Below are 21,260 nucleotides of genomic sequence, written 5' to 3' on the forward strand. Positions count from 1 at the left end.
AAATAAATAGATAGATAGATAGATAAATAAGCAAGCAAGCAAGCAGTGATACATCACCAGCTTATGCTGTGAACTGGAGGACCTGGGTTCACAAAGTAGACATTTTTATACAGACACAGGCAAAGGTTGACCATAGTCAATCAGGGTCAAATATATAATAAAACTGTCCTGGGTCTACCACAGGTATTAACACTGATAAGTATTACAAACAATATACCCGTGTATTTCAATGACATTTGTGTTCAATTTTTATTCTTTAACAAACCTTTAAAAACATAACACATCATCTATTTATATCAACCATACACACCACATTCACTCATACAACAATAAACTATTAAAATCTGACAATACAAACTTGTTACACTTTAACAATACTATTGCAACATTCCCTAATTTACAATGTAAACATACTCCTCATTTATTAAATACCTAGGGTGAATAATTGAAAGAAAAAAAGAATTTTTTCAAATTGCTTTAAATTATTTTTAACATTTATTAGGAGGAAGAGTATTGGTGAAATAGATGCACGCATTCATTAGGTACATGTTTTTGTTCTAAGGTTTCCTGTAATGCTGAAATTTGGGCAGTGAAGTTGAGATTTATGAATGAAAATCATTATGTGAACAAAATCCCCTGAAGAAACCAACGGGAGAAACAGGAGCTTCCTGTCGGGATGAAATTAAAGAAATTGTAATATCGATTGTGTTGGGATACAAGTTATGATTTTCATGAAAATGAGAACAGCAACTTAACAAGGAACTCAAATGGGATACAAGTAAAGAAATTGTAATATTCATTGTGTTAGGATGTAATTTATGAAACATGAAAATAGTAATGGTAATTTAATGAGGAATTCCAATTACAAATGATTGTTTACAATAGTAAAGGAAACTTGTGTTAAATGTAACAGAGGTAGAAATTGGGGTATTTAATAAATGAGGAGTATGTTTACATTGTAAATTAGGGAATGTTGCAATAGTATTGTTAAAGGGTAACAAGTTTGTATTGTCAGATTTTAATAGTTTATTGTTGTATGAGTGAATGTGGTGTGTATGGTTGATATAAATAGATGATGTGTTATGTTTTTAAAGGTTTGTTAAAGAATAAAAACTGAACACAAATGTCATTGAAATACACGGGTATATTGTTTGTAATACATAGTCAACCAGGGTCTGGCCTGGCTGGTGCCATTTTGTAAAATGGAAGCTAACAGGTCACAGAGTATAAGGGTCACTCCAGGCCCTGCTAGACCACCAGGTCAGATTTGATAAGTCTGGGAGGAGTCAGGAAGGTAGGCTAGGATGGGCGATATTTGTTGGGGAATCTGTTTGCAAATAGTATGTACAAAAATGAAAGAAAATAAAACACAAAATTGTGTGTTTTTTTATATTGTTTAATTTAAAAAATAACCTAAAATGAATGCACATTCTTAATAGGAAGAATACAAAGGGTGGAAAAAGGAAGTACAATCTAGGGACACCACAGGCCATGGCATAGCCGGATGGCAACCAGTAGTCTCAGACTCCCCAGATTTCGACAGCAGGGTATGACTCCTGCAAGATCACACGGATGTAGGAAATTATATGTTAATGTAAGTGTGGTAGCTTTTTATGATATTACAAAGCTAGGTATTAAATTAAGTATGGGATTTTGTATGCTCATCTACATAAGAAGGTGAAACATGAAGATGAGAAATGTTGTCTTAGATAAGGAGTGATATCCTCTAAATATATTCATCACTGTGTGGACAGGAATAACTGGGCAGAATGGCTCCTTATTTGTCATCATCTATTAGATCACTGTGCTATAATATAATCAAGATACAAAGAGAAAGTAAATAGGAAGTTTCAGGAAATAATTTTTTGATGGGATTCATTTGTACTAAGATGGGCAGAAATAAACTTTTTGCTCTGTCACTTACAGAATGCCAAATTATTCTGACTATATTCATCACAGTGTCTTATAGCTGCCGTGACTGTGACTATAACAGTGATAGTGTAGCTGTATGGTCATGATATCTCTGATTGTTTGATAGTAATGGCATGACTGCATGACTGACAATGTGCCTTTAGCAGTGACACTGTGCATCTTTCTTCTTCTAGCAGTGAAAGTGTGACTGTAGGATTGTGACCCTAGTAGTGACAATAGTTGAATGGATGTGGCTGAATGTGCCTTTAGCAGTGACACTGTGCATCTATCTTCTTCTAGCAGTGAAAGTGTGACTGTAGGATTGTGACCCTAGTAGTGACAATAGTTGAATGGATGTACCTTTAGCAGTGACACTGTGCATCTATCTTCTTCTAGCAGTGAAAGTGTGACTGTAGGATTGTGACTCTAGTAGTGACAATACTTGAATGGATGTGGCTGAATGTGCCTTTAGCAGTGACACTGTGCATCTATCTTCTTCTAGCAGTGAAAGTGTGACTGTAAGATTGTGACCCTAGTAGTGACAATAGTTTAATGGATGTACCTTTAGCAGTGACACTGTGCATCTATCTTCTTCTAGCAGTGAAAGTGTGACTGTAGGATTGTGACTCTAGTAGTGACAATACTTGAATGGATGTGGCTGAATGTGCCTTTAGCAGTGACACTGTGCATCTATCTTCTTCTAGCAGTGAAAGTGTGACTGTAGGATTGTGACCCTAGTAGTGACAATAGTTGAATGGATGTGCCTTTAGCAGTGACATTGTGAATCTATCTTCTTCTAGCAGTGAAAGTGTGTAGGATTGTGACCTAGTAGTGACAATACTTGAATGGATGTGGCTGAATGTGCCTTTAGCAGTGACACTGTGCATCTATCTTCTTCTAGCAGTGAAAGTGTGACTGTAGGATTGTGACCATAGTAGTGACAATAGTTGAATGGATGTGCCTTTAGCAGTGACACTGTGCATCTATCTTCTTCTAGCAGTGAAAGTGTGACTGTAGGATTGTGACCCTAGTAGTGACAATAGTTGAATGGATATGCCTTTAGCAGTGACATTGTGCATCTATCTTCTAGCAGTGAAAGTGTGACTGTAGGATTGTGATCCTAGTAGTGACAATAATTGAATGGATGTACCTTTAGCAGTGACACTGTGCATCTATCTTCTTCTAGCAGTGAAAGTGTGACTGTAGGATTTTGACCCTAGTAGTGACAATAGTTGAATGGATGTGCCTTTAGCAGTGACACTGTGCATCTATCTTCTTCTAGCAGTGAAAGTGTGACTGTAGGATTGTGACTCTAGTAGTGACAATACTTGAATGGATGTGGCTGAATGTGCCTTTAGCAGTGACACTGTGCATCTATCTTCTTCTAGCAGTGAAAGTGTGACTGTAGGATTGTGACCCTAGTAGTGACAATAGTTGAATGGATGTGCCTTTAGCAGTGACACTGTGAATCTGTCTTCTTCTAGCAGTGAAAGTGTGTAGGATTGTGACCTAGTAGTGACAATACTTGAATGGATGTGGCTGAATGTGCCTTTAGCAGTGACACTGTGCATCTATCTTCTTCTAGCAGTGAAAGTGTGACTGTAGGATTGTGACCATAGTAGTGACAATAGTTGAATGGATGTGCCTTTAGCAGTGACACTGTGCATCTATCTTCTTCTAGCAGTGAAAGTGTGACTGTAGGATTGTGACTCTAGTAGTGACAATACTTGAATGGATGTGGCTGAATGTGCCTTTAGCAGTGACACTGTGCATCTATCTTCTTCTAGCAGTGAAAGTGTGACTGTAGGACTGTGACCCTAGTAGTGACAATAGTTGAATGGATGTGCCTTTAGCAGTGACACTGTGAATCTATCTTCTTCTAGCAGTGAAAGTGTGTAGGATTGTGACCTAGTAGTATCAATACTTGAATGGATGTGGCTGAATGTGCCTTTAGCAGTGACACTGTGCATCTATCTTCTTCTAGCAGTGAAAGTGTGACTGTAGGATTATGACCATAGTAGTGACAATAGTTGAATGGATGTGCCTTTAGCAGTGACACTGTGCATCTATCTTCTTCTAGCAGTGAAAGTGTGACTGTAGGATTGTGACCCTAGTAGTGACAATAGTTGAATGGATGTGCCTTTAGCAGTGACACTGTGCATCTATCTTCTTCTAGCAGTGAAAGTGTGACTGTAGGATTGTGACTCTAGTAGTGACAATACTTGAATGGATGTGGCTGAATGTGCCTTTAGCAGTGACACTGTGCATCTATCTTCTTCTAGCAGTGAAAGTGTGACTGTAGGATTGTGACCCTAGTAGTGACAATAGTTGAATGGATGTGCCTTTAGCAGTGACACTGTGCATCTATCTTCTTCTAGCAGTGAAAGTGTGACTGTAGGATTGTGACTCTAGTAGTGACAATACTTGAATGGATATGGCTGAATGTGCCTTTAGCAGTGACACTGTGCATCTATCTTCTTCTAGCAGTGAAAGTGTGACTGTAGGATTGTGACCTAGTAATGACAATAGTTGAATGGATGTAGCTGAATGTGCCTTTAGCAGTGACACTGTGCATCTATCTTCTTCTAGCAGTAAAAGTGTGACTGTAGGATTGTGACCCTAGTAATGACAATAATTGAATGGATGTGCCTTTAGCAGTGACACTGTGCATATATTTTCTTCTAGCAGTGAAAGTGTGACTGTAGGATTGGGACTCTAGTAGTGACAATAGTTGAATGGATGTGGCTGAATGTGCCTTTAGCAGTGACACTGTGCATCTATCTTCTTCTAGCAGTAAAAGTGTGACTGTAGGATTGTGACCCTAGTAGTGACAATAATTGAATGGATGTGCCTTTAGCAGTGACACTGTGCATATATCTTCTTCTAGCAGTGAAAGTGTGACTGTAGGATTGTGACTCTAGTAGTGACAATAGTTGAACGGATGTGGCTGAATCTGCCTTTAGCAGTGACACTGTGCATCTATCTTCTTCTAGCAGTAAAAGTGTGACTGTAGGATTGTGACCCTAGTAGTGACAATAAATGAATGGATGTGCCTTTAGCAGTGACACTGTGCATCTATCTTCTTATAGCAGTGAAAGTGTGACTGTAGGATTGTGACCCTAGTAGTGACAATAGTTGAATGGATGTGGCTGAATGTGGCTCTAGCAATGACACTGTGACTCTGTGTAGTTCTAGCAGTGAAAGTGTGACTATGTGGCTGTGGCTATAGTAGTAACAGTGGTTGAATAACTGTGGCTCTACCAGTGATAATAAGGCTCTATATCAGGAGTATGCAATTCCAGTCCTGGTGTGCTGGAAATAGTCTGGTTTTCAGGATAGCCACATTCAATATGCTTGAAGTATATTTGCAGGTTCTGTCTCCTTTGTATGAAAAAATATAACTTATGTATTTTCATTGTGGCTATCCTGAAAACCAGACTTGTTTGTGGCATTCAGGACTGGAGTTGCCTATCCCTTCTCTATATAGTTCTAGGACAGCAAGTGTGACTGTGGCTGTAGTAGTGACAATAGTTGAATGGCTGTGGTGCTAGCAGTGACACTGTGACTGTATTAGTGACAATAATTGAATGGATGTAGCTCTAGTAGTGACACTGTTATTATTATTATTTTAGATTCCACTTTTTTTTGCACTTTAAAGTGGATTACATTCAGTTAATGTAGGTGTTTCCCTATCCCTGGAGGGCTCATAATCTAAGTTCGTGACCTGAGGCAATGGAGAGTAAAGTGACTTGCCCAAGGTCACAAGGAGCGACAGCAGGACTTGAACCCTGGTCTCCTGGTCTGTAGCCCACTGCGCTAACCACTAGGCTACACCTCCACTCCACTCAATGCCACTCCTCCACTCCACTGTAACTGTATTACTGTGGCTGTATTAGTTACAATAATTGAATGGACATGGCTCTATGTGGCGCTAGCAGTGACACTGTGACTGTGTGGCTGTATTATTTACAATAATTGAATGGATGTGGCTCTATGTGGTGCTAGCAGTGACACTGTGACTGTATGACTGTGGCTGTATTAGTGACAATAATTGAATGGATGTGGCTCTATATGGCGCTAGCAGTGACACTGTGACTGTATGACTGTGGCTGCATTAGTGACAATAGTTGAATGGACGTGGCTCTATGTGGCACTAGCAGTGACACTGTGACTGTATAACTGTGGCTGTATTAGGGACAATAATTGAATGGACGTGGCTCTATGTGGCGCTAGCAGTGACACTGTTACTGTGTGGCTGTATTAGTTACAATAATTGAATGGATGTGGCTCTATGAGGCGCTAGCAGTGACACTGTGACTGTATGAATGTGACTGTATTAGTGACAATAATTGGGAGGATGTGGCTCTATGTGGCGCTAGCAGTGATACTGTTGAGTAAATTTTCAAAGGGGTTATATGTAGAAAATTAGCATGAATGTACTTAAGTAGCCTGTATTTGCATACATGCTATTTTTTAAACACCAAAAATTATATGCATAGTTTCGATTTCGTGTGCATATTTACCAGTGCAGAAAAAGGGGTGGTCTAGTGGCATTCCGCAGTGAGGTCAAGAGGTATACATGGAAGCTGCTATTTTATAAGAGATTTATTAAATATTTTAGCCAACTTATTCATGGCGCTAGCAGTGACACTGCTAATTAACATGCGCAAGTGAAATCGGATTTGTCTGTTGTCTGCTATTTTCGGGTGGGAGATCTAGGTGAACTGGGGGACTTCAGGGTGACATATTAGAGGGTCTAGGTAAACTGACAGAGGTATTGGTAAACTGGTGATAATAATGTATCCTGGAAGTACCATCCATAAAAACAGCAAATTTAGCGTTAACACGCAAATGAGCATTCTCTGTTGCGGGACCCATCCACTGGAACTCTATTCCCGAAGAACTTCGATTGACAGCCAATAAGAAAGAGTTAAAAAAATCTCTAAAAACTTCTCTTTACCGTGGCTTACAAAATCAGTTAAATTTTAAAGTAACACTGCTGCTCCCTCAACAGTCTCTCATTAGTCAATCTTGGAAACGTAGTAAATGTTATGCTTTTATTTGTATTGTTATTTTAATTATGTATGTTAATTTTAAACCGTCTAGATGGTCATAATTCTGACCAATTCACGGTATACAAAATTTTTTAAATAAATAAATAAATAGCAGTGACAATACTTGAATGGATGTGGCTGAATGTGGCACTAGCAATGAAACTCTACCTATATGACTGTGGCTATAACAGTAGTAACAATAGTTGAATGTATGTGGCGCTAGTAGTGACACTACTTATGACTGTGGCTATTGTAGTAGTGACAATAGTTGAATGGATGTGGCTGTACGTGGCGCTAGCAGTGACACTCTACCTATATGACTATGGCTACAGTAGTAGTGACAATAGTTGAATGGATGTGGCTGTACGTGGCGCTAGCAGTGACACTCTACCTCTGTGGCTATAGTAGTAGTGACAATAGTTGAATGGATGTGGCTGTATGTGGCGCTAGCAGTGACACTCTATCTATATGAGTATGACTACAATAGTAGTGACAATAGTTAAATGGATGTGGCTGTATGTGGCGCTAGTAGTGACACTCTACCTATATGACTGTGGCTATAGTAGTAGTGACAATAGTTGAATGGATGTGGCTATATGTGGCGCTAGCAGTGACACTCTACCTAAATGACTGTGGCTATAGTAGTAGTGACAATAGTTGAATGGATGTGGCTGAATGTGGCACTAGCAGTGACACTCTATTTATATGACTGTGGCTATAGTAGTAGTGACAATAGTTGAATGGATGTGGCTGTACGTGGCGCTAGCAGTGACACTCTACCTATATGACTATGGCTACAGTAGTAGTGACAATAGTTGAATGGATGTGGCTGTATGTGGCACTAGTAGTGACACTCTACTTATATGGACTGTGGTTATTATAGTAGTGACAATAGTTGAATGGATGTGGCTGTACGTGGTGCTAGCAGTGACACTCTACCTATATGACTGTGGCTATAGTAGTAGTGACAATAGTTGAATGGATGTGGCTGTACATGGCACTAGCAGTGACACTGTCACTGTACGAGTGTGGAGCAGCATTGTCAGTGGTTGAATGGATGTGGCTCTAGCAGTGATACTGTGAATATATATGTGACTCTAGTAATAAAAGTGTGACTATAGAGCTAGCTGTGGAAGTGACAATAGATAAATGGGTGTGGCTCCAGCAGTGACATTATGATTAAAGTAGTGGATGCCTCTATGTCTGCTATTCTAGTTAGGACAGTATGGCTTTGGCAGTAACAGTGGCAATGTAGCTGTATAGCTGTGGATATTGCATTGGTGATTTTATAATTGTTGCTTTATAGCTCTGGCACTGGTTGTAGCAGTATGACAGTGTGGCTGTTGCAGTGACATTATCACTAGAGTAGTCACAGTAGGCTTTTATATCTGTACAATATTTTGATAAATAAAAGATGTCAAAAGGATGGTGAGCAACCAACACAGGGAATTCATGAAAGTCCCCCAATATAAACTATATCTCAATATTAGATAAGACCTTCATAATACACATTCCAGGAATTCAGAGAGTCTTCACTTGCCTTTTGCTTAATCATCAGTCTATGTGTTCAAGGTTCTGGGTACATTTTAAAAAGTTTTTTCAATAATTGCAAGTAAATTAAATCTGATAACTTATTTATAAAAGCAAACAAATGGGGGCCTGGGACAAGAATACAGGCAAAGGCAAACTAATCTAATGACTAACTTTAGCCAAAGAAAATAGCAACTTCAGCGCAATAACCCCTGATCTAATGAATAGCTTTAGCAAAACAGGGTAGCAATTTCAGAGCAAAATCCCCTAATCTACTGAATGACTTTAGCTAAAGAAAATAGTAACTTCAGTGCAATATCCCCTCATCTAATGAATGACTTAGCCAGAAGAGATAGTAACTTCAGCATGATATCCCCTGATCTAATGAATTACTTTAGCCAAAGAAGAAAGTAACTTCAGCATGATAACCCCTGATCTAATGAATGATTTAGCCAAAGAAGAAAGTAACTTCCGCGTGATATCCCCTGATCTAATGAACGACTGTAACCAAAGAAGATAGTAACTTCAGTGTGATATCCCCTGATCTAATGAACAACTGTAACCAAAGAAGATAGTAACTTCAGTGTGATATCCCCTGATCTAATGAACAACTGTAACCAAAGAAGATAGTAACTTCAGTGTGATATCCCCTGATCTAATGAACGACTGTAACCAAAGACGATAGTAACTTCAGTGTGATATCCCCTGATCTAATGAACAACTGTAACCAAAGAAGAAAGTAACTTCAGTGTGATATCCCCTGATCTAATGAACGACTGTAACCAAAGAAGATAGTAACTTCAGTGTGATATCCCCTGATCTAATGAATGACTGTAACCAAAGAAGATAGTAACTTCAGTGTGATATCCCCTGATCTAATGAATGACTGTAACCAAAGACGATAGTAACTTCAGTGTGATATCCCCTGATCTAATGAACAACTGTAACCAAAGAAGAAAGTAACTTCAGTGTGATATCCCCTGATCTAATGAATGACTTTAGCCAGAGAAGATAGTAACTTCAGTGTGATATCCCCTGATCTAATGAACAACTGTAACCAAAGAAGAAAGTAACTTCAGTGTGATATCCCCTGATCTAATGAATGACTGTAACCAAAGACGATAGTAACTTCAGTGTGATATCCCCTGATCTAATGAATGACTTTAGCCAGAGAAGATAGTAACTTCAGTGTGATATCCCCTGATCTAATGAACAACTGTAACCAAAGAAGAAAGTAACTTCAGTGTGATATCCCCTGATCTAATGAATGACTTTAGCCAGAGAAGATAGTAACTTCAGTGTGATATCCCCTGATCTAATGAATGACTTTAGCCAAAGAAGAAAGTAACTTCAGTGCGATATCCCCTGACCTGTTTTATATTTATTTATACTTTTTATATACCATCATTCCATCAGAAGATCACAACTGTTCACATAAATTGCATTTGATTACATTGTATAATATTGTATTAACAGGTTCTGTAATTGTATGTATTTTAATACTATTGAATAATCAAAACATTCAAAGTTAACAATCTAATCTTGTTATTTACTGTTTCAGTTTTGAATCGGTTTTGGTCAATTATTATTTGCTATGCTGAGAAGAAGTAATATTTCTGAACAATAATGTCCATTAAGGGTTTATTTGATATTTCTTTACATAAGTTCATAGGCTTTTCTGAAGAACCAGGTTTTAAGTTCTTGTTTGAATTTCTTTTTTTCTGTTAATAGTCTTATTGATTAGGGTAGTTCATTCCATAGTTTGAGTCCTGCTATAGTGAACATTCGTCCTCTTATTTGGGATAGATGAGTGTTCAGATTTGTAGGAACTGTAAGAAAATTTTTGTTTTGAGATCTGAGATCTCTTTGTGGGCTGTAGTTTTTTATTGTTATTCCTGGAGGAGGTGGATGACCTGGGCTCGCGCAGCCGGTGCTACCCATCAGGGTAAGTGCCCCTTCCCTCTGATTCGTCCTCCATCCGACCAGCGACCGCGTGGCCCTCGGACCGACCTGCGACCCACCCTCTGACTGACTAGCGACCCGACCATGCCCCCTGGCCAATCAGAGGCCAAGCATGGCTGTGACCTCATCGGAGAGGGTCAGCCAGCCCTTAAAGCAGGGCACTCACCAGTGGCATCTTCCTCTTTCCTCCGTATGACCTGGGCTCACGCAGCCGGCGCTACCCGTCAGGGTTAGAGCCCCTTCCCTCCGACTCGCCCTCCATCCGACCAGTGACTGCGTGGCCCTCGGACTGACCTGTGACGTGCCCCCGGACTGACCAGCAACCCGACCGCGCCCCCTGACCAATCAGAGGCCAGGCGCGGCTGTGATCTCATCGGAGAGGGACAGCCAGCCCTTAAAGCAGGGCACTCACCAGCAGCACCTCCTCTTTCTTCTGAACGACCTGGGCTCGTGCAGCTGGCGCTACCCATCGGGGTAAGAGCCCCTTCCCTCCGACTCGCCCTCCGTCTGACCAGCGACCGCATGGCCCTTGGCCCGACCTGCGACCTGCCCTCCGACCGACCAGCGACCCGACCATGCCCCCCAGCCAATCGGAGGCCAGGCATGGCTGAGACCTCATCGGAGAGGGACAGCCAGCCCTTAAAGCAGGGCATTCACCAGTGGCACTGCGCGCTGGGCGTCGCATGCCAAAGGGCCCGACCAAAGGGGCCTGCCCCTTAGTGCACCCCTTTGTGCAGCCTCATTTGTACTCTATAACCAGACTGAGGAACTGACACCCCTTAGTTCCTCCCTCTTCAAGCACCCTCCTACTGTCCCCTCTCCCCATCCTCCTCACCACCCCGCTCCATCCTCCCTTCCCCATCAGGTAACACCTAAAATGACCTGCGCTCAATCACTCCAACAACCCCACCATGGCAATACTACATCCCATTCCCAAACTCTATCACTCACACAACCCAACAAATCTCACACTCTCTACACCTCCCATGCCAGACGCCTCACCAACATCCCCATCAACCCCAACTTACACTGGTCCATCCTCTCTGTCCTCACCCTATTCCTAATCAACACCCAATCCATCACCAAGAATATCCCCATCCTCCACGACCTGCTACTAGATAGCCGACCCGACATTATCTGCATCACTGAATCCTGGCTCAAAAACACCGACACCGTTCTACTAAACCAACTTCCCAAAACCATCTACAACATCTTTTCCATACCAAGACCAAAAAAGAAAGGTGGCGCCCTACTCTTTCTAGCACATAAATTCAAATTTTCATCCCAACCACTCAGCCTCCCGCCCCCTTCGAGACATGCCTTTTCAAAACCAAAAACCTCCAAATCCTCCTCCTCTACACACCCCCAGGCCTACTCCAACACAACCTATCTCCAGTGATCAAAACCATAACCGTCAACATCAACATGGAAATACCCGCTATCATACTAGGAGAATTCAATCTCCTGTCTTTTTCCCAGGATTTCTCTGGTTTTTTTCCCTTTTTTTTTCTCTTACAGGTCTCTCTCTGCTGCCAGGACTTCCAGGTTTTGCCCCTCCCCCTTGGTGACGCTGCCGGCGTCATCGAGGCCCCCGGAGGATTAAAACCCGTCGGGGACCCGGTAGGCGCCGCGCGCCAGCGGCATGCACCAAAGGGTCATGCCCCTTTGTACGCCCCTTCGTACACACCTGAGAAACCTAGGAGCCAACCTCAACAGCCCTACACGTCTACCAACACTCAACATGGACAAGGAAAACGAACCACCACTGGAATATCCAATTTCGATCTGCATGAACAAAGGTAAATATGTGAATAATTACTTAGGGAACAATACCAGAGAGAGAACAAAAAAGACAAAATCCTCACGAAATAATCTGATACAGATAAAAAAGGACCCTATGTCTATTTCCAAAACTCCTGCAATAAAACTAATCATGCTAACATTCATAAGAACATAAGAAAATGCCATACTGGGTCAGACCAAGGGTCCATCAAGCCCAGCATCCTGTTTCCAACAGTGGCCAATCCAGGTCATAGGAACCTGGCAAGTACCCAAAAACTAAGTCTATTCCATGTAACCATTACTAATGGCAGTGGCTATTCTCTAAGTGAACTTAATAGCAGGTAATGGACTTCTCCTCCAACTTAATAGCAGGTAATGGACTTCTCCTCCTCATCCTAGTAAATGCACATTCAGTTGCAAAGAAATTCCCAATCATTACGGATTTACTGTATGACAATAAACCAAACTTTGTTGCAATAATGGAATCATGGTTAAAAAAAGCAGACGTAGTTCTAAAAAATCAAATAGCTCACAAAAATTACAAAGTATTTTCAGTCCCCAAAATACACAAACGCGGAGGAGGGCTCTTACTAATTATTGAAAAAACCTTTAAATGTAAACCCATACAAATAACACCCCCACAAAATCATGAAATTGCCATTTTTGATACCAACAATATACAAATATGCATTATCTACTGCCCACCGAGCCTCCTAGAATTAAATATATCGCCATTAATTGAGTTCCTTACCACATACTTAAATATCTCTAAACCAACCTTAGTGTTAGGAGATTTTAATCTTCACATGGATACCCACCCTTTATCTAACACATGCCAAGCACTATTAGACGCTATGACAGCATTAGGCTTCTCGCTAATAACAAACCAACCAACACATAAAGCTGGACATTCACTGGATCTCACCTTCATCAACCACAATTACTTAGAACACTACAAATCTGAATACACACAAATTCCATGGTCAGACCACTTCCTTATTCATTCGGACATAAAATTCCTGAAACCCCAAATCAAACAAAATCATAAACCCTTAGAATGCAAATACAGACCACCTTTTAATATTGAAAAACTAAAAGACAAACTAGAAGACAAACTAACAGAAATTGATTTTAACAACAGCAGTTCTGCCACTGAAACATGGTTAGAAACAATCAAAAAAATTGCTGACGAAATAAACCCCATAAAATTGATACAGAAAAAAGAAGCAAGACAAAACAACCCCTGGCATAATACAAAAGTAAAAGATGCAAAAAGGACTCTAAGAGCATTGGAAAGAAAATGGAGAAAACACAAAACATCCGAGAACCTAACTAAATACAGAAAGCATCTAGCTTTCTACAAACAGCTAATACTCAATGTTAAGAGAGAATATTTCAGCAATAAAATTGAAAAATTTGCACATAATCCAAGAACACTATTCTCAATAGTTTCAAACCTAACCAGTGACAAACAAGAATCACCACAAAACCTACCAGAAACAAAATGTAATGAAATCGCCAAATTTTTCAGTGACAAAATTACTAAACTAAGAGAAAAACTTCCAAACACTGCCAACCAAGAAATTAAAATGCAAAAAAGGGATGTCAACCATTGGACATCTTTCACTGAGATATCTGAAATGGAAGTGGAACATATGCTAAAAAATGTAAACCCCGCCCCACACAAAATTGACACAATACCTACAATTGAACTGAAGAAATCAGCTAACATAGTAGCCCAAACTCTGACTAAAATCATAAAATCATATCTGGCATTGTTCCTAAAACAAGGAATATCGTCTGCGTAAATGTAGTGTATAATTCCTAGCCCTTGCAGGGCTAGGAATTATACACTACATTTACGCAGACGATATTCAACTAATTCTACCCATAGAGGACACTCTAGAGAAAACATTAAACCTAGCCAACATGTACCTAAGCATTATAAAACAACTACTGACACAAATGGAACTTGTAATTAATATTGATAAGACCGAATTTCTACACTTAGAACGAAAAAATTCTGAAATCAGTCAAAGCTCAATAATACTCAAAGACAACCAGAAAATAGAACTAGTGGGAAAAGTACGTAACCTGGGAATAATAATGGACCCTGAAATCAATCTGAAACAACACATATCACTAAAAGTAAAGGAAGGTTATGCAAAACTCATGGTACTCAGAAAACTTAAACCACTACTAACTCAAAATGACTTCCGAACAATACTACAGGCACTAATTTTCTCCAGCACAGATTACTGCAATGCCCTTATGTTAGGACTACCTAATACAACATTAAGACCACTGCAAATACTTCAAAACACAGCAGCTAGAATACTAACCGGAAAAAGAAGGAGGGACCATATAACCGAAACCCTAGCAGAGTTACATTGGCTACCAATTGAACACAGAATTAAATACAAAACCCTGTGTATCATTCACAAACTAATTTATGATGAGAAATCAGACTGGTTGAACACAGCATTACGGGTTCACATTCCACACAGGAACCTCTGATCAGCAAATAAAGCACTCCTAACCATTCCATCACTTAAAACAGCAAAACTAACCCAAGTGAGAGAAAGAGCCCTATCACTAGCAGGACCCATAATCTGGAACACAATGCCTCCAGAGATCAGACTACAAAGTGATCTCAAGACATTTAAGAAAAGTTTAAAAACATGGCTTTTTAAACAAGCATTTTATAAAGAGACAGGAAAATAGAGGGAAATTATTCAGGATAAGACAGAAAGGCACCGACACACAGTCCGAGGACTGTGTACAGTAGATTAGTCTACGAACTCCACACCACAATAAAGCATAACGATAATACTATATGTGACAAAACTACCGGTGTAAGTACCTTGGTACAATTGGTCATGAACTATTTCACTAAATGTCTTTGTTTAATGATATATTGTAACCGAACCTTTGACGGCACCTGTTAGAATGTACTATAGTACACTTTTACCTACATTAAATATGTGCCTACATGTAAACCGTTGCGATGGTATTTAACTTAGCAATGGTATAGAAAAGTTAAACCCATCCTCAAAAAACCCCACCTAGACAAATCTGATCCAGCTAACTACAGACCCATCTCCAACCTCCTCTTCATAGCTAAGATCCTTGAAAAAACAGTCAACAACCAACTCTCCGACTACCTAGAAGAGCATAACATCCTACCACCAGTACAACATGGCTTCAGAAAACTGTTCAGCACAGAAACACTTCTTCTCACCCTCTCTGATACAATCCTCCGAAGACTCGACCATGGCCAATCCTACCTCTTGATACTCCTTGATATCTCCTCTGCTTTCGAGACCATCAACCACAAAAGACTACTAAACAGACTTAAGGAAATCGAACTATGTGACACCACCATCAAATGGTTCAAATCATACCTCACAGATAGATCATTCAAAATAAAAATAAACGCAACAGAATCCTCCCAGATACCACTACCTCACACCGTCCCGCAAGGCTCATCACTCTCATCCACCCTATTCAACATATACCTCCTCCCCCTCTGCAAGCTCCTCTCCGAATCAGCCCTCACATACTATGCCTATGCAGATGACCTACAAATCTTACTCCCCTTAAACAAAATCATCGAAAACACACTAAAAACCTGGGACCAACTCCTATCTAAAATAACCAAACTACTCTCACAACTATCCCTCTCCCTCAACCAAAACAAGATCGAAATCTTACACATAACAAACAACCACACCACATTCCCCCCACAACCAACTGCACTGGGACCCAGCTCATGCACACGGTGAAAAACCTTGGAGTAACAATCGACAACGAACTAAACCTCAAATGTCACATCTCCACAACGATCAAGGATGGCTGCTTCAAACTACAAACCCTGAAAAAGCTCAAACCGCTCCTCCACGCCCAAGACTATAGAACTTTCCTCCAAACCCTCCTCTTTTCCAAGCTCGATTACGGCAACTCTCTCCTCCTTGGCCAACCTGTTTCCACCCTCAAACCTATACAGATACTACAAAACGCCGCCGCCATATCCATTGCAAACATCAGAAGTTGCAATCACATCACCCCCATCCTCAAAGACCTTCACTGATTACCCATCATCTACAGAGTCCAATACAAAACCCTTACCCTCATTCACAAGAAAATGCTCAACAACAAGGTGGACTGGTTAACCACAGCTCTCCTCCGTTACAACCCAACAAAGAAGCCTCCGATCAGCTGAATCCGGGCTCCTCGCCATCACCCCTCCCAAAACAGTAGACCTCACCTCAATCAGAAAATGCGCCATATCAGTAGCCGGCTCCAGTCTATGGAACTCCCTTCCATCCCAGCTCAGAATGGAACCCTCCACTCAAACCTTCAAAAAACACCTCAAAACATGGCTATTCCTGAAAGCTTTCCCACCAGAGACCTAGCCTACCCCCCCTACAATCCTAGATTTCCAGGAATACACCCTTCGGCCCCAGCCAATACCCGCAAGTGAATGCGTTACGTCTACCTAAACCCCCCCCCAACCCCCCCTGCCTACCCTCAACTTAACCACCCCTCCCCCCTCTCTAGTCAAATCCAACTTATACTACCCTATGATCTCCCTCTCCCCCTGTCTCCCCCCTTCACCCTACCCCCAGCCAATCCCATATCTCACTGTTCTAGTTTATACACATTCAAGTTGTCTTGCATAAATCCTCTATACTCCAAGTTGCCCTGCCCCCTGTTAAAATAATTCTTGGTAAACTGTTCCTAAACCATGAATGTAATCCGTTCCTTAGCTATGTTTCCAACCTGCATGCCACCAACGTCCCTGGGCACATGCATTATATATTTCTTCTTGTTAACTGTTCTAAGTTACACTGCAAAAATAAGCAACCCCTGTCTTATTTACTGTTCAGTTCTTATGTGAACCGATGTGATATCTCGATAGAATGTCGGTATACAAAAACAAAACAAAACAATAAAATAAATAAATAAATATTAAACATGAGGGATAATATTTTGTAATGGATTCTGGATTCTGAACTTTATTGGAAGCCAGTGAAGGTTGATTAAAGAAGGGATAATATGATCACATTTTCTAGTTCCTGTAAGGAGTCTTGCTGAAGCATTTTGGAGAAGTTGTAGTTGTTTAATCGTGCTTGTGGGAAGGCCCAGTTGCAATAGTCCAGGTTCGAAAATATTAAAGTTTGTAGGATTGTGTGGAAGTCTTGGAAGGTAAGTAATGGTTTTAGATGGCATAAGATTCTGAGTTTGGAATACCCAAATTTCATTATTTTACTTATATGTTTTTCATGTTGATGTTTTCATCTATCTGTGTTCCAAGGTCATGGACTTCATCTGAGGGTGTAATGTTGGCTATTCCAAGGTTGAGAGTGGGTTGTTTGAGATTTTTGTTGTCTCTTCTTAGCCATATTATTTCAGTTTTATTGGTGTTAAGCGTAAGTTTTAGAAGAGAACATTCTTGTTGGATTGATCTCATGTATGTGTAGACGTAATGAATGACTTTGGCCAAAGAAGACAGTAACTTTGCACTATATCTCCTGACGCAGATGGTTTCAAAACCTGGACCCATGTCAAGTACAGGAACATCATATCATAATTCAATTTTCTCCAAGTTCATTTTCCTATTCTATGTAAGACTCATATGTTAAGTCATCCCAATGTTATATGTAAACCGAAGTGATTAGTAACATTGTTACCAGAACCTCGGTATATAAAAAATGTTAAATAAAATAAATAAAATAAATACCAGACAAGTTTTCCTGCTTGGAGTGTGAATAAGGACTGAGATTTATTTTGCTTGCAATTATTGAAAAAAATTTAAAAAACACATAAACCAATGATTAAGCATAAAGTGTGTGAAAGCTTCCTGAATGCTGGGAGGGCCTTTTATGAAAGTCTTATGTAACACAGTCTAAATCTAATGAAATATATATTTCCTACTGGGGGCACTTTTATGAAGTATTTTTACATCTGTGTACACAAACACTGATTAATTGGCTGCCATAGGTGAAATATTTCTGTAGCAAAGCTGGAGGTAGGGTCTGTGGGAGTAGTAACTGAGAATACTGATGGTACCTGAGACCATGATGATCAGTGTCATAGATCTGGCCCTGGGCCTCTGTGTCAGTAATTATCTGTTCACTCTTCACTTCCTACCTGTAGGTCATGCCATTTATCTCTGGATGCACAGCTTGATGATCTGTTATGGACCATGGGGCAATGGTCAGAAAGAACTCTTTGTTGATGCAGTTTTTGAGGCTTTCTGGGATACGTCCTAGAGAAAGATTATTTATGTTAACAAATTGCTCCATTGGAATACTATAGGAATTTCTGTACAGTATAGATTTAGCGACAGGAACTCAGAAGCAGGGTTCAATGGTTAGTATGTTAGTACAAAGTCTCACTACTGCTGCTCAAATTTGACCAAATACAAATTGTTCTTTTCTTTTTTTCTAAATAGCCATAACTTAAACATGTGCCCACTTGTGTCAGGGCAAGGCATTAACCCTCCATATTGTACAAGTTCTCAAGCTCAGCCGGAAGCCAAGAAGGGACCATCCTCAGCTCATGGCTCAGACCCTGTTAAATTCTGCGCCTTTTACTACAACATTACACTTTCCAAACTGGGTTGGACTAAGGTTCATTGAGCCCAGCAGCCTTTTGTTGACAGTGGTAAGCAAAGTGAACTTAGAGGAAGGGTATAACCTAACAGGGCAAGAATAGAGAACCATGATCTAAAACAGTTATTTCCCAGCCTGGCCCTTAGGCCTCTTCCAACTGGATATTCACATGAAATATGCATTATCTATTTACATACACATGCATGTCAGATTATGTTCTGATTCCTACCTGTAAGAGCTCTGCGGATCTCTGTAGCAGCTGCTTCCCTCATCTCCAGAGATGCCTGCTCACTGTACCATGCTGTGTGAGGTGTGCAAATTACATTGGGAGCTTCTTTCAATGGGCCCTGGGCAAAGCTACAAAAGCAATGAAAAAAAGGTTCAGTACTAAGTCCAGAGCTGCAACTTTAAGCTTTCTGAATATCTACTCACTAGATATTTACTGCTATACAAACTTATTGCTCATTCTCTTGTGGCTGAATACCACTTACACCTGTAAGAACTTGGGCACCAATCGTTGGGGTTCATAAAGCTAGTTAGCAGGGAGGAGTCTTGGTTGTTATTGGAATTAACAAGAATAAACACTCCACCAACTAAGACCACCACCCATAGAATCGAGAAAGTGCTATCAATCTGTCAATCCTTTCCATGTTCGAGCCGGGTGATGTTTCCTGTTTTGAGTCAAATTCAGATAATCACAATGTGGTAGTAAAACCTGCCGACAAAGGCAGGTTTTACTACCACATTGTGATTTACTACCACATTGAATTTACTACCACAAAGGCAGTAAATTCAGATAATCACAATGTGGTAGTAAAACCTGCCGACAAAGGCAGGGCTATTGTGATTCAAGACACTGATGCATATGTAGTGGAAATATATCGCCAATTAGGTGACTCCAATTATTACCAAGTTTTGACAGAAGATCCAACTGAATCCCTTCGAGATACGATTGAAGCATTAGTAGAAGAAGGTATTGGAAGAGGGTTTTTGACTTCTAGGGAAGCCCGGGCTTTGAAGGTTCAACATCCAGTACACCCTGTTCTATACACTCTACCTAAAATACATAAGAGCATTGAGGCCCCCCCCGGGCTGCCCGATTGTGGCTGGTCGTGGCTCGATTCTAGAGCCATTGTCCAACTTCTTGGATTTTTTTCTCAAGCCAGCCGTATTAGGATCTACATCTTTTTTACAGAATACGTCCCACATGCTTCGGTTACTTCAGGAGCTTCCACCATTGCCTGAGGGATGTTGGTTGGTGACTTTAGATATCACCTCTTTATATACGAACATCCCTCAAAATGAAGCATTTGTTTTGGTACAGAACATCTTGCAAGGCCGCCCGCATCTGCATAGGGTACCTACTGGTTTTCTATTGGAACTGTTGAGGTTGGTATTATTTAAGAATTATTTCACCCCTTGCACTAGCCCTAACCAATAGAGAGGTATTTCGACATTCTCTATTTTATTCACTATTCCCTTCCTAATAATTCCTAAGATTCTGTTTGCTTTTTTGACTGCCACTGCACACTGCACCGAGGATTTCAACATATTGTCCATGATCCTTTTCTTAGCTGGTGACTCCTAGTATGGAACCTAACATCCTGCAACTAGAGTTTGTATTACCTTTCCCTATGTGCATTGCTTTGACTTCTCCATATTAAATTTCATCAACTGTTTGGATGATTAGTCTCCCAGAAACGAAAGGTCCTCCTGCAATTTCCAGTAATCTGTTTGTGATTTACAACTCAGAATTATTTTGTATCATCGGCAAATTTGATCACCTCACTCATTGCATTTTCTAGATCATTTATAAATATATTAAAAAGTACCGGTTCCAGCACAGACCCCTGAGGCACTCCACTATATACCTTCTTTCATTGAGAAAACTGACCATTTAGTCCTACTCTTTCTTTCTTTTAGTTTAACCAGTTTGAAATCCACAATAGGACATTGCCTCCTTTCCTAACACTTTTACATTTTCTCAGGTGTTCTCATGAGGGACTTTGTCTAATGCCTTCTGAGAATCCAGATACCTTATATTCACTGGCTCATCATTATCCACATGTTTATTAACCCCTTCAAAAATGTGGCAGATTGATGAAGCAGGACTTCCCTTGGATAAATCTATGTTGACTGCATCCCATTAAAATATGTGTTTATATGTTCTTTAATTTTTAGAATAGTTTCTACAATTTTTTCTCACACTGTTGTCAGGCTCACCAGATCACCCCTGGATCCCTTCTTAAAGACTGCTGTTACATTGGCCATCCTCAAATTTTCAGGTACAACAGATGATTTTAATGATAGTTTATAAATTACTAGAAATGGGTCTGCAATTTCATTTTTGAGTTCTTTCAGAACTCTGGGGTGTATACCATCTGGTCCAGGTGATTTGTTACTC

At 40.3% G+C, this 21,260-nt stretch overlaps 1 protein-coding gene across 1 annotated transcript in view; it reads right to left on the reverse strand.

The window, feature by feature from the left end:
- The window catches only part of LOC115081962, a 188,179-nt gene that overhangs the window by 57,199 nt on the left and 109,720 nt on the right, over positions 1-21,260 (reverse strand). Inside the window, exons 7-8 of the mRNA XM_029586202.1 lie at positions 19,086-19,213; positions 18,393-18,510 (exon numbers count right to left, since the gene is read on the reverse strand). Coding sequence (XP_029442062.1) covers positions 18,393-18,510; positions 19,086-19,213 — 246 coding nt within the window. The remainder of the gene's footprint in view (positions 1-18,392; positions 18,511-19,085; positions 19,214-21,260) is intronic.

This window comes from Rhinatrema bivittatum, unplaced genomic scaffold, assembly GCF_901001135.1.
Source record: "Rhinatrema bivittatum unplaced genomic scaffold, aRhiBiv1.1, whole genome shotgun sequence".
NCBI classification, from domain to species: Eukaryota; Metazoa; Chordata; class Amphibia; order Gymnophiona; family Rhinatrematidae; genus Rhinatrema; species Rhinatrema bivittatum.